Source organism: Toxotes jaculatrix, chromosome 3 (genome assembly GCF_017976425.1).
Source record: "Toxotes jaculatrix isolate fToxJac2 chromosome 3, fToxJac2.pri, whole genome shotgun sequence".
Taxonomy (NCBI): domain Eukaryota; kingdom Metazoa; phylum Chordata; class Actinopteri; family Toxotidae; genus Toxotes; species Toxotes jaculatrix.
In genome coordinates, this window is record NC_054396.1 from 18,369,849 (window position 1) to 18,383,169 (window position 13,321).

The 13,321-nt window shown below is 41.0% G+C and overlaps 1 protein-coding gene across 1 annotated transcript in view; it reads right to left on the reverse strand.

The window, feature by feature from the left end:
* cacna2d2a (calcium channel, voltage-dependent, alpha 2/delta subunit 2a) overlaps positions 1-13,321 on the reverse strand; it is a 145,755-nt gene that overhangs the window by 28,577 nt on the left and 103,857 nt on the right. Inside the window, exons 6-7 of the mRNA XM_041032974.1 lie at positions 10,763-10,894; positions 10,481-10,538 (exon numbers count right to left, since the gene is read on the reverse strand). Of these exons, the coding sequence (XP_040888908.1) occupies positions 10,481-10,538; positions 10,763-10,894 (190 nt within the window). The remainder of the gene's footprint in view (positions 1-10,480; positions 10,539-10,762; positions 10,895-13,321) is intronic.

Consider the following 13,321-nt stretch of genomic DNA (forward strand, 5'->3'; position numbering starts at 1 on the left):
TTAATTTGTTCCCATAATCTTTGTGGATTGCACTTAAGAAAGAAGCTAAACTCACAATGAGCTGAGCCATGATGATATGAAGCGACCATGGCTGAGCCCACTTAAGCTCAGAATACAGAAAAGGCTTATGCGCTTAGAAGAGTTAATAAGTTGTGCTATATACTTCAATGCTGGCAACAGCTACCGTCGGCTGACTTCACCAGAGATACTCTTCTGGTCTGAATAACAATGCCTACTCTAAATAATTACTGCATAAGCCAAAGTAATTGCTAGTTTATAGTCTAAGTGTATAATAATACATTCATGGCAAAGGCCGGCACTGGACTGTACCACCTCCAAAGCACACAAGCCATTACTGTAAAAACAGCCTGGCAAGCAACAAACAAGCAACAAACTCAGTCTAAGAGGTATAGAAATCAAAATGCTGTATATCAACAAAGACTTCATACAATTTTTAATTAGTATCTATTACCCAATGATATTTTTGCATTATGTGTTTACAAATGCTTTTGATATTCACATGTTACCACCATGCTAAATACTTTATTTTAGAACTGCTTGAATTAGTTGGTTTCTTGTTGATGCGTATTCCAGGTTGAGTTTAATTAAATTCACAAATCACTTAATGGCGATTAAAAGTTGCGCTGTCTTTAAAAATCTGCCAATAGGTCGGCACATTCTGTTCCCAACACAAATCGACATGATAAAATAGGTTTTACCAAATCAAATGTCAGTGTGTTGCAGTGAAGTGATCTACTGCATCCTTAATGCCTTAAATGACTGTCTAGTATACTGATAGTTGTTTCAAGAAATAGAAGTAGCCACTCATAAGAATTCAAAAGAAAAACACATGATTTAAAACGAGCAAAAATAACTTAATAAAACAGAATGTTTTGGCAGTCGCGCTATGGTGACTCATACAGTCTAATACGCTTTATATTTAGTTACTTGAAATTTACATAAACTTGTCAAGGAGCAGCCTGAGTGGTGTTGACCCGTGCTGTGGAGAGCCTGTGCTGAGCTAAGTGCTGTCAGTAAAGTAAGATAGCTGATGTTCTGATGACTCATCACTTGGGCGTCAAACACATTATTTACTCTGGCGGTCTCTTTGTCGGGGGGCGGGTGGCACAAGCTGTTTAACACCATTATGCTTCCACTGCAAAGAAACTCCTGAAATAGGGCTCTTCTGGATGCGCGTCAGCCAAGGCACAACGCAGACCCACAAGGCAGAGACGGGACTAAACTAGCAAGGTCAGGCAACTTGTGTCCTGGAAGAGACTCACACGTAACATCTGTACACAGTTGATAGAGGATGATATACAGAGGAAAATCAAAATTCCCTCACTCTGTTCCAGTAGCAATTAAATCCACATTTACCACTGATACAAAGAGAGCTGACATTGATGGACATTATAGGCTTTTCTATGGCACACTGGGAATGGGAAGCGTGGGGTGGGGGGTTCACATGTGAGTACTAGTTTGACATTCTGAGGAGTGAGCAGGAAAGCAGTTAGCAGCCGTCTTAGGGAGAGGCACAGTAATCATCAGGGGTCTCTTTCTGCTGATTATCAGCCGTTCCACTGAGTGTGGAGAGAAGCCAGCTGCCTGTGGGCCAGAGAGGCTCTTTTCTTATGCTCGGCCAAGCTGATATGGAGGTAGAGCAATGGAGCCCCGGTAGGCTTCGCCACTGCTCCCACAAGTCTAAGCGCTCCCACTCACTGGCAGGCGCCACTCCAACCTGCAGAATGACCCCTGACCCGTGCTGAAGCGACGTCCCTCAACACACTGCCTGGGCAGCTCAAATCCGTTTTGCAGACACAACCTGGGCCCCCACTCTGCTGAAAAGCTGCCTGGAAACCCCCAGATGGAGCAGGGACTCGGCACCAGCACTGCCTCGCAAGAGGTCGATTAACTGAGCATGCCCAGAGTGAACATGGGCAAAATGTGTGTATGTGTGAGGGAGAGAGGGGGAGGGAGAATCCAATTATTTTCAATAATAAAGAATGCCACATCAAAGGTAGAACTTCTGCAGCTCTCCACAACTGTGTGGCGTATGAAATCAGGTCTGGAACCATGAGGCATATTGGCATGCATGACTTTTATCAATTTAATTACTGAAATCTTAATTTGAGGGAGTGAGAGGGAGAGGAGGAGAGATCTGAGACTCCACACAGTGGAGCGGCTTCTTTCTTTCGAGCGGATGGGGTTTGTGAAAGCGATCATCGATGCAGGACAGAAACTCAGTCAGAATGTGGCCCACGTCTCCATTCCCTCAGGCTCATGGACGGAGACACCCCTGTCTGGAGATTGAAGGAGGGTCATTTGGTGATGGTTGATGCCTGCAGACCAACTGCAGGATTTCATTAACTTCTCTGGTCAGTCTATTTCTCATAGAGGAGAATGGTCCTTTAATGGGATTTCAAGTTATTTTGAAGGGGCTAAATGTTAATTATACGGCAATGCAGACTTCTATTACTCAGTCATTATGGGTCATCTCACGATGTAAAATCTCACAATGGTAGACTGTGTAAACTTTAGCCCTAAAATCTGCTGAGAAAATATCACTTTCAAGCAGATCATTTCTCTCTAACTGTGAAAGAGGCAGCATTGATCAGCAGTAATGGGGTTTAAGAGGAATGTGTGAGCAGTGATGGAGTAGAGAAAAGTAACACATGAGCCAGAACAGCGTCACTCAGCACTGAAGCTATAGTGCTACCATGGCTGATCTTCCCTGATGATTGTCTTGGTGTATCAGCAGCGCTCTCTTTCTTTCCCTTTCCATTGCCTGAAGTACAATTGAATTTTCTCTGTGCCTCTGAGCCCAGAACATCAGGATCAGAGAGAGCGGGATGGAGTCAAGGATTTTTAGTCTCCGGGCTGATATGCAGTCCTACGGTTCTGACAGATAAAAATCACGAATTGAGGCCGGTATCAGTGTATAATTCTCCACATTTTGACTCATGGATCCAGATGTGTTGTTTCTGCATGGATTCCAGTCAGTAATTACCTCTCAGCTTCTGCCCACTGATGCCATTCTTTCCCTGTCATTACCCAGTCTCCTGCGTGCCAAGGCCAGGTGACAAGCAGATGGGCCTGGCTGGTGCTGAACTGAGCCCTGTTGCCCATTCGATCCCACAGCAACACAAACGTCAGCCATCAGCCAGTAGACTCGACATATCAGTCTACGGCCTCGCTGTCCGCGCACTGAATCTGACCAATGGCACTGAACCATCATAACTAGTGAGGGGATTTGATTTCAACGTCACCATTGTATTTACATATCAAGATGAGTCAGACCTGGTTCTGGCTGAGCAGCTCATTACAGAAGATAAACTAATATGAAAGCTCTCCCTCCAAGTCCAACTCCCCTATAATTAAACCTGGTAGATCGGTGCCTTGCTCAGGAGCAACGGCCATGGTCACAGAGGTGGCCGGGGGGGGGGGCGTGTAATAACTACTTGCCAAGCAACTGCCCTGTGGTAAACTAAAAGTTGAGTTTGTGTTAACAAGGTCCAACTAAAGGAAAAAAAAAACATACAACACAACAAACAAAAACAATAATTTTGTTACCTAGTCATTGTCATGACCTAAAACATAATACATACAGTAAAACCTAAAAGCCTCTTAAGACCACAACAAAGACGCATCTTGTAATTAAGAAATAAATTTTTTGCTCTTATTTTTAAATGACACTGGACTGTTTCTTTTGCTGTAAAATATAAATTCAAACTTATAACTCACAAAGTGACTTTGGGCCTTGTACAAATGATAAGGTCTTCTGAAAATAATCTAATAGTTGTTACAGCCCTAAAAAACATTAACAATTTTAAAACATTTTTAATTTCAACATCTGCATTTACATCTGTTTTGATTGTTTGAAATTATTTATTTATTTATTTATTCATTTCTTTCTTTCTTTCTTTCTTTCTTTTTGTTGGTTGAATGAAACAGCCAATATGTAGCGATGAACTTGAGCTCTGAGAACTTGTGTAGATCATTTCTATTTTCTTGAATTTCTTATAGACTAACTGATTAATCAAAAACAGACTTCGCAGATTAATTGATGAAGGAAATAATCATTTGTTACAGCCCTTAGGCAAAAAATATGGAGTTCTGCAATATATCACAGACTGTAACAGAAGTCATTTGAGTTAATAACTAATTGGAAATAACGTGTAATTTCTGAAGTTCAAGTGGGCACTGTTTTTTTTTTGTTATATATATATATATTTTTTTTTTTTTATTTATTTATTTATTTATTTATTTATTTTTTTGGTGATATATTATTAACCAAATAAATCAACAAGCAAGTCTGGCCACAGCAGCAGTAGTGACTTGTATGGTCATAAAAAATACAAGAAAGCCATAAACATACATCATGTATGTCATGAAATAAACGTGTTCATACGATCACAAATGTGCGCATGACAATATGTACAATCAAAACGAAGTCTGATTCATGTGTGTATTAGACGTGCTCTTTACACTGAGGTGGAACGAGGTATCGCTCTAAATGAGAGGAGATTAAAGCAGCAGCATTCAGAGCCAACCCACCCTTACAACCCGCCACCACCACCACCCCCCCATAAATCTAAAAGAAATGCATTATACAAGCAATGAACACAATGACATATTCTTCGTTGTGGTGATTGTATTTCACCCCTTTTTCAGCAGTCTGGTAAAGGAGTCTCATTGGAATTCATGAAATAGTTTTATCATGGCGCAGCGTTGTAAAATCAATACATTAACTGTGCCGGGGGGGCTAACTCTCTCAGGAGATTGTGTTTATGCACCCTGACCCATTCCACAAAGTGTTGTGCATTACATTTAAATTGGAGGAATTATCTACAACATTTCAGAAACATGCAATAGATACATGTAGCGTGATACGCGGAGTGACTTCGTCTCATTTTATTGAGCTGCAGCGAATGTACAAGAAAAGCTGACTGTATGTTTGGAGCTGTGTGTGTAGGCAGTCATCAGTTAGAGTGCTCATATTCCGCTGTTGTCTGTTGTGAACTATGTTTTTTGGCTGCACTGTACAGTGCATACACATAATGAGTGGGATGTATTATACAGTACCTTTTGTACTGTGCGTGTTTGTCCACTATAATGTGTGAATTTTCTTCACATTATGAGCTCAGACATACGTGCATTATGTACAGCAGATGTAAGCAGAGTAACCGTACCATAATGAGAGAGCTGTATATAACACAGAGAAACTTCTAGTGTGTGTGTGTGTGTGCATTGTAGGAGTGTTTGTGTGCATGCTCCCCAGTGTGCGTGGATTTGTGTTGTGCTGATGGGCTTATTATTTTATGGACTGCTGCACTCTTAGTGCTCCTGTGGATGTGGCAGGCGAATAAAGATTGAATTAAGATAAAAATATAGGAGGACGGTGCCCAGAGAGCCTGCAGGAGAAAGAGATGTTGTCTGCCGTTTATTTATTCCACTTTCTGTTGATTATTGGAAGTGTTGGTACCAACATTCACATTTCCATATTTTCGTCTGTGCCTAAGAAGAACACACAAAATTTTAAGCTCGATTTTTCCACCACTTTCCTTGGTGAGAAATAAGTGCAGAATATTCAATTAGTAATGCATATTGGAATATATCAATATTAATTTTTAGCACACAAGAACTAGTCTGTAACTGTTGCTCTCAAGATGCAACAGAAAGTCTCGACATCTTGACTTAAACTGAAATGTCAAATCTTTGATAGGGACTCTCCTTGTAAAACTACTGAAGTCCTGTGTCTCCTTCAGTCTCGCCAATAATACATCTGTCTTATTTGAGTCAGCTTCTCCCTCAAGTAGGGTGAACAGAATGAAAGATGAAGAAGGTGAAGCTGAGGGCTGTAGATATGGGGAATGGTGTTTTGGGGAGCCTCAGCTTTGAGGATTGACCAGTAGTCATAATATTTACAAAGAAGTTAGATTGACTTTTTGAAGAAATCAATATGTGATATAGCCTACATGCTGTTGTGAACCTGGGAGGTAATGGGATCTTGGCAACGCTTGGCTAACATGACTCCATGCCTGTCTCTGGTTATTTTTCTCTTCGTCCTTTCACTCTTCTCTCTCCCTCTGCCTCACTTCACCCTCTGTTTCGCTTCCCTTGATAACATGAACAGACAATATAATGGACAAATGTTAATAATTAATGTCAGAGCAATTGGAGACAATTAAGTGTGTTGACTGGACCATTAATTTTCCTGGGGCTGTCGGTGGGGGTGCAGACAGAGGGAGAGAGCCCATCTGTAGAGGCAGGCAGACCTCCGATCTCTTTCATCAGAGGTGCAGCTGGTCGGCTCCGGCCAGGTCACCATCCATCCATCCCGATGAAGCTACAGGTCTATTACGCTACGAACTGGCCATGAATTTTGGCTGCTACTTTCACTCTCCATAGTCAATCACAACTCCAATTCGGGGATTCTTCCAGGAGACAGTGTCAGTGCAAACATTACTGAAGCATGTTCTTGCGATTGCATCTGTGCATTCCAGTTGCTATACTGGTATTTGTGACAGTATCTACAGTATCTATCTGGCACATCAGCCCATGTGTGGGAAAGAGCTGACAGGTGTGTGGGAGAATGTGTGAGAGTGTGTGTTTGTCTGTGCTTGTAAATTATTTATGGGACATGTATGTAAAGTCCTTTTTGCCTGTATGCGTTTATCCTTGGTTGTTTTGACTTGTGTACTCGTTTGGTCAAAATTGCAACTACCAAGAAAAGTGAATTTTAAATTTGATACACCACATGATGTTTTTATCGTTTCTTTTATCTTGTCTTCTATTTTGTCTGTATTGTTTGCTTTTGTGTATTGTTTGCTCTATGGGCCAGAGATGTCCTTAATGAACTATTATTATGCATCTACTTTTCTGCAATGGCATGTGGCATTGCCTACATAAGTGTTCTCCAGCGGGCATGAAATTTTGGTACAACTGACAATGTCTGTCGGCCTGCTGGTAACTCAACTGGCCTAATATCTGGGTGAGTGGGCAAAAAAATGGTTTGTAATAACACTTCATTTGTTATTCCACATGATAATTATTGTCAATTGTCTTCATATGTTTCTTAATACAATTTGTATCATGGGGGGATGTTTGGAGTGGTGAGACTAAAGGACTAGCTGTTGCTCTGAGTTTTGTCAGTCTGGTCATTTGGCATCACCACAACTGGATTCATGAAGGAGAGACGCTGCTACATCCACCTTTTTTTTGTAACATGGGACAAAAACAGCATTAAGTATGTGAAAGCTGCCTATGACTCAGCTGGTGTTGAAATAAGTGAACAAAAAGTTACATTTAATTCAAATCTCTGATAATATGGGAAGGTAGTCTCCACTTTTAGAGCAGCAGCTAGTTGGCCAAGCTTGCTAGCTTCAACTTTACGACTGGAATACAAACTTAAAAGCTCAATATGGTTCCTCCCAAATGCTGAATGTTGTGGGATATTCAACTCAAAGCTTAAAGCAAGTGCACTTTAACCTTTTGAACTGAGAAATAACTAATTTTTGCTCTTACAAATGAAAGGCAAAAATTTACATAGACCCATTTTAAATCTCATTTAACAGGCAACAATGGGTTTGTTGAAAAAGGGGAAAAAACATTGCCAGCTCTCAGATGTCTGCTATGTCCAAATTCTGTTTTATTCATTTAAAAAAAAATATGCTGCAGTATTATTTATTTACAGAAAAAGTGAGAATTAAAATTTAGGTGCTATTGAAGAAGCAAGTGGGTGCATGAGATATGTTTTGTCTGACTTGTGTTAATGCTCATCTTGTTTTTGTTACTGTTCCTGTGATGGATGCTGCTATCTACTCCTGTCACATAAGCACACGTGACGGGCTTACCTAACCCCTGTGGACTGTTTTTGTTACGTGCGTGATTGGCCAACCTCTCCAGAGAATGTCAGCCGGGGAGACAGCATGTTAGACCATAATCACACAAGTCTGACCTGACATATCATGACACTCCCTGCCATGGCCCCGCCACTCAGCGAGGCCGGGCACAAGTTGCTAAGCAACAGGCCATAGGAAATGTCGAAGGCTCCGACATGAGGAAACGCTCGACACAAATGACAGTGACAAACATGGAGGACCAGGGGGGTGACAAGCTGTTCCTCTGCGCAAAAAATGCACCTCTTCCTCTGTCTAACCTTGTCACAGACGCTGCTGCCGCTCAGCAGTCCCCCTGATCTTTCTCTTCCTTGTTCCTTCCTGTCTCCGGGAAGGGTCCCCTGGTCAAAACATGTGTACGAGAATTAAACTCGAGAGTACTTTGGTTATTGTGCTGACAGATCAGAGACAGGATCCTTGTTTTAAGTTGTTCTGCTACACAGTGGCTTGTGTTTCCCGGCATCTTTCCTGTTTATAGTGTTGCCTACTGTGACAGTGGAGCACTAGGGAGACTTTCTTCTGGTGTTAACTTAATTAAATTGTCAGGGAACACCTCGTTAGTTTGATGATTACAGATACACCGAGGTGTTGGTTGATGCCTTTTACTTTTTTTCTTGAAAGGCTTAAAATTTGTGCACAAGCTAAATGTAAACTAGAATTACCAGCTTGTGGTTGTATGCCTCCGCCAACCAGTCAAGTTGCAGTTTACAGCCATGCCTGTCCAGACTCTCTATGTAGTAAAGACTTTGAAGGAATTTAATAAAAGTTATCAAGTGTATTTTGTCACAATGAACAGTTTTGTCACGGTTGTCACCAGCAAGGTGTCATAAAAATTACTGACTCTTGTGTATTTTAGAGCTTGAGTTCCACACAAACTATCCCCAGAATGCAGAATCTTTAGCTTGTCTTTTGTTTGCTTGATCTGAGCTTGTTGACTTCATCTGACAGCCTGGCCTGACCTCAAACAGCCACTCAGGCTGAGCTGGACTGAGACAGAGATGGAAAACGAGGTCAGGTCTAATCAACATTGCTGTCATGATTATGTCCAGTTCACTCCAACCTGTAACCAGGCAACAGGCAGGCCTGCCACAAAGCCAATGTGACAGTGGCAGGTAGACTGAACGAGGAAGGGTAGACAGGAAGCTAGGGTGGGTGGGTGAAGGGGATGTTTGGCCTGACGCAGTCTAGTTCTGTCCAGCTCATCACTCTTGGCCACCCTGGCACTCTGTACAGGGATCAGCTGTTGCACTAAGAACCAGAGGCAAAGGTGGCCACAAAACATTAGCCCCTACATTGTTTTTGCCCTATAGTGTTTTATCTTTCTAGCAAAACACAGTTACAGTTACATTATCTCTTACTGAGATAAATACTTATTTAGGAAAATGTGTTGATCTCATTCCATTAAACAATATCCTTTATTTAGGTGTGGTCTAGACGGGCCAGAGACAAAACACTGCACAGGAATCTTAATGCAAGAGTGGATTTAAGAATCAAAGCCTTTCTTTTGCACATGTGGCTATAGTCACAAAGCTGTCTCAATGTGCAGACATGCCTTAAGCAGACAGTTTAGGAAAATGATCCTGAAACTTATCTCAATTTTAAAATGTCCTTCCCCTAAACAAATGCATACATCACCTTTGTGGAGAGAATTTTAGAGTAGTGCAGTAGGTAAGCACATGTAATACTTGAAAAGAGTTTAACGTAAAGTATGTTACTGCTTTTGACTTCAACACTGAGCATAGACTTATGATGACTATGAAGACCTAGCATTATCTTCAATATAACAATGAAAGACAAATTCTCTGGCACAAGTATACAAGAGTATGGACACAAGTTTATGCCTCCTTTGTAACACAAAAATTAAAAATCTATTGTTTACAGCATATGTGTGTGTATACTCACATCCCAACAGTTTGTCACAATTTTAAGACAGCGTGACAGTGCTGCTGCTGACAGCACAGGTGTTTCAATGACAAGTTAAATTTCTGCAATTTTACTCTGCTGCTGCTGCTGATGTTTGTATTGGTTAGAGGCGGTCCGCTCTGAGCTACACACACTTCTGTCCTCTCAACGCTCAGCTGGACTCACCTGGTGCCCAACAATCACTCTGTCCAAAATTCACCTGGAGTAAAACACTGCACTTTGAAAGCTAATTATCTTTGAAAGATAACAAATTTATCTAAGAATTTTCTACATTTATTGGTGTCAAAATGTTGGTAATGTACTAATAACTCTTCTCTCTTATAGCTTACCAAAAGCTGGCCTGAACTTGTCTTTTTTTGGATGACGATCCAAACTAAGAAAATTCTCAGCAACATCATTCATAAGTACAGTACATCAGGGGTTAAAGGACAATACCAGTGTATTTCACCATTAATGCCCCTAAAGAGTCCTAAGGTGCCAATTTGGAACAATTTAGAATCAAACACCTCTGAAAATGACTGCAAATTATAAGGATAATGGCTGTTCTTTTCATATTCGTCCTAAAATGGCCAACAGGCATTAATAGCGGAAGAGAAGGAATTACACTGTTATTATGCTGAGACTACACACCTTAGGGTCTCTATAAAGAAGGCACTTACCATGGTCTTCTGCGGACGTCATACAGGTCGATCTTGTTGGGTGCCCTCCATGGAGTGGCTGAAGAGAGCAAGAAAATAAGTTATAGGACGTAGCGCGCACTGTAGGATATTTCAGATCAGCTTAGATCAAAGTAATCATAATTTCATTCTATCGAGTTACCAGTACAGCCATCTGATAAGAGATTTCCAATGTTCTGCAGCCGAGGAGCCCTCGGGTCAATTTAGACTTTATCTTGCCGTGAGTTATAAGGCAGACTGTTGACTCGGTGCCCTGCAGCCTACCTGGGTAGTATCGTGTCACTCCTGTGGCACTGCCAAACACCTGCCAGCGCAGAGAGCTGTCCTCCCGACGGTTTTCAATGAAGACCCTCTCCAGAGCCTGGGTCCAGTTTAACTCATTTAGGATGACTGGGGCTGTAGGAACACACACAAAAAGAGAAACACAATCAGGAACTGGTGAATATATTACAGGGCTCATTATTTTCAAGTTTATCAATCTACACAGAAAAATGCTCAGTTTTTCAAAAGAAGAACATGAAGTTTGCCCAGATTTTCACCTATATTTCAACATCCCCATGGAGCAAAAAGATATCTGCTGCAAGAGGACACTGTGCATATGTTTTTAGTAAACAAGGCCCTCTTGCAATGAGCACAACTCAGAATATGCTTCTGGTTATATAAAGAGAAAAAAATGTGGAGAATTGCAAATGAGCTGCTGAGTATGAGCCATAGTCCCTTTAAGTATATATAAAAAAGCAAAAATACTTAAAGTACAGGTGCTGGAAATATTCTTTTATAATCCGATAGACCCAGAATCTTATGTAATTGATTATTTAAAAAAATATTTTGCATTCTGTTTTTTGATAAGCAAAATAAACAGAAAATTTCTCTTATTTTTAATAAAAGCCTCAAGTAATGAGCACTAAATAGAGCATAACCAAAGTGCAAAACTCTAGTTTTTTTTTTTTTGTTAGTACCCCAAAGGTCAACTCTCCTTGCTGAACAACCTTGTCCATGCCAGCAGCAGTGAGCTGAGTACATAAGAATGGATGTATGCAGGCGACTCGGCCAGTGGTGGCCGTCTGAGCGGGGCATCAGTCTAATCTGGGTGATCTCTGAGGAGTGCAGATGAAGAATTTGAGATGACCTTGGAGGAGGTCATATGTCACTCGCAGCATGTTTCTGTGTGTTAAAGGATTGCTTGGTGATTGGGAGAATAAATAGAGGAGAAAGGGGCAAACAAGAAAGAGAGAAATAACTGGTCTGCTTGTGCACGTGTGGCTAAACACATCATCGTGTGTGTTTTGACTTAAAACGTAAGGTCATAGATATATCTCACAGGTCAGAGGTACTCTGTGAAATGGATTTATGGCTGTGGAGAGAAGTATTCATCATCTAGTCAGCAAGAAATGAAATAACATGCCGCCGGTGGCATCTCGTTTCATTTGTACCTCACTCTAACGTAACTCATATTGTATTTACACTGTCGCCCTATTTCTTTCACTTTTGATCCCGATTATACTTTTTCTACCCTTTTAACATATGAAAATATGCCTACACACACACACACACACACACACATACACACAAACCAAAAATGCTTTCAGTCTGTGTTTAATAGCTAAGCTGAAGTCAGAAGATGGGGAGTGCAATCAGAGGTTTAATAGCCACCTGATTAAAGAGGAAACAAGATGAGGCGCTGAGCTGAGGAGAACTTCAGTCGCTTCTCTGATTTAATTACTCAGCCAACCAAAGCTAGATAAGCCTCTGAACCGACAAGTCCAGCTTTTCTCAACCCCTCGTTTGAATTTCACACAAATAAATGATCATTATCCACTTTTCCCATGCTTTTCAATTACCGCTCAGAGTCTTTGACGAGCTGTCAGTTTAGAGGTAAGAAATACACCACCAACCTTTCTCCATGAACTGCTCACCTCCTTTACTCTAAACTGAAAGCTTGTGTATAATCACACTGTCATTACCCCAAAACATAATATTGTTTTTATCTTTTCAGCTGAAAGCCCTGTTCCACCTTGCCAAACTCTCTCCAAAATTGTTGCTCAAAACAAAGCTAAGTTTCATTACTCTTTAGCATCCTGTAAAACAAATGCACACAAACACACATGTGCACACGCACACTCACTACAGAAACACTAAGTAGTGTCTGGAGGATAGGAATATATAAAAGCCAAATTGCTGCCATCACCAAGGGGAGCTCCTCAGCATGTTTTTCTCAAAATTCATAGACATAAACACAAAGGAAGAATGGAGGAGGATAGAGGCAGCCCTACAGATGGGGATAAACATAAAAACCCAGAGAGAGGGGGAGTACGATTGATGGAAAGCAACACAGAAATTAACACGAATGAGTGGCTGCTTTCACAACCCGCAAAAGGCAATTTCTCGCCCATGAGGGAAGGAGAAGGAAAAAAAAACCCTGAAAACAAACTGCAAACTTTAAACTGCTAAATTGAAAATGGCAAAATCCAAGACATGATTGAGGTCAAAGAACTGATTACTGAAAATGTTTTCATATTATATAACAAATGTCAGATAACCTTTGTCCTTTGCTTAGTGGGTGAAGAACCTGCTAATGAAAAATCACTGTTGTACATCTGGAGGCGTTGGAGCTGGAGCTGAGGCTTTAGCATCATTGTAAAACATATGGCAACTTCTGATTTATTGGAAAAAGAGATATTTTCTATCTTATCAGTTTAATGGTTTGTCATCTTTTTGCTGTGTGGTTATGTGACGATTCATTCCTGAAGAATGTGTGCCATAACAGAATGTTTAAAATACAGGAGTCCAGATGGCCTGAAGAACCAGAAAGACTGAACTAGA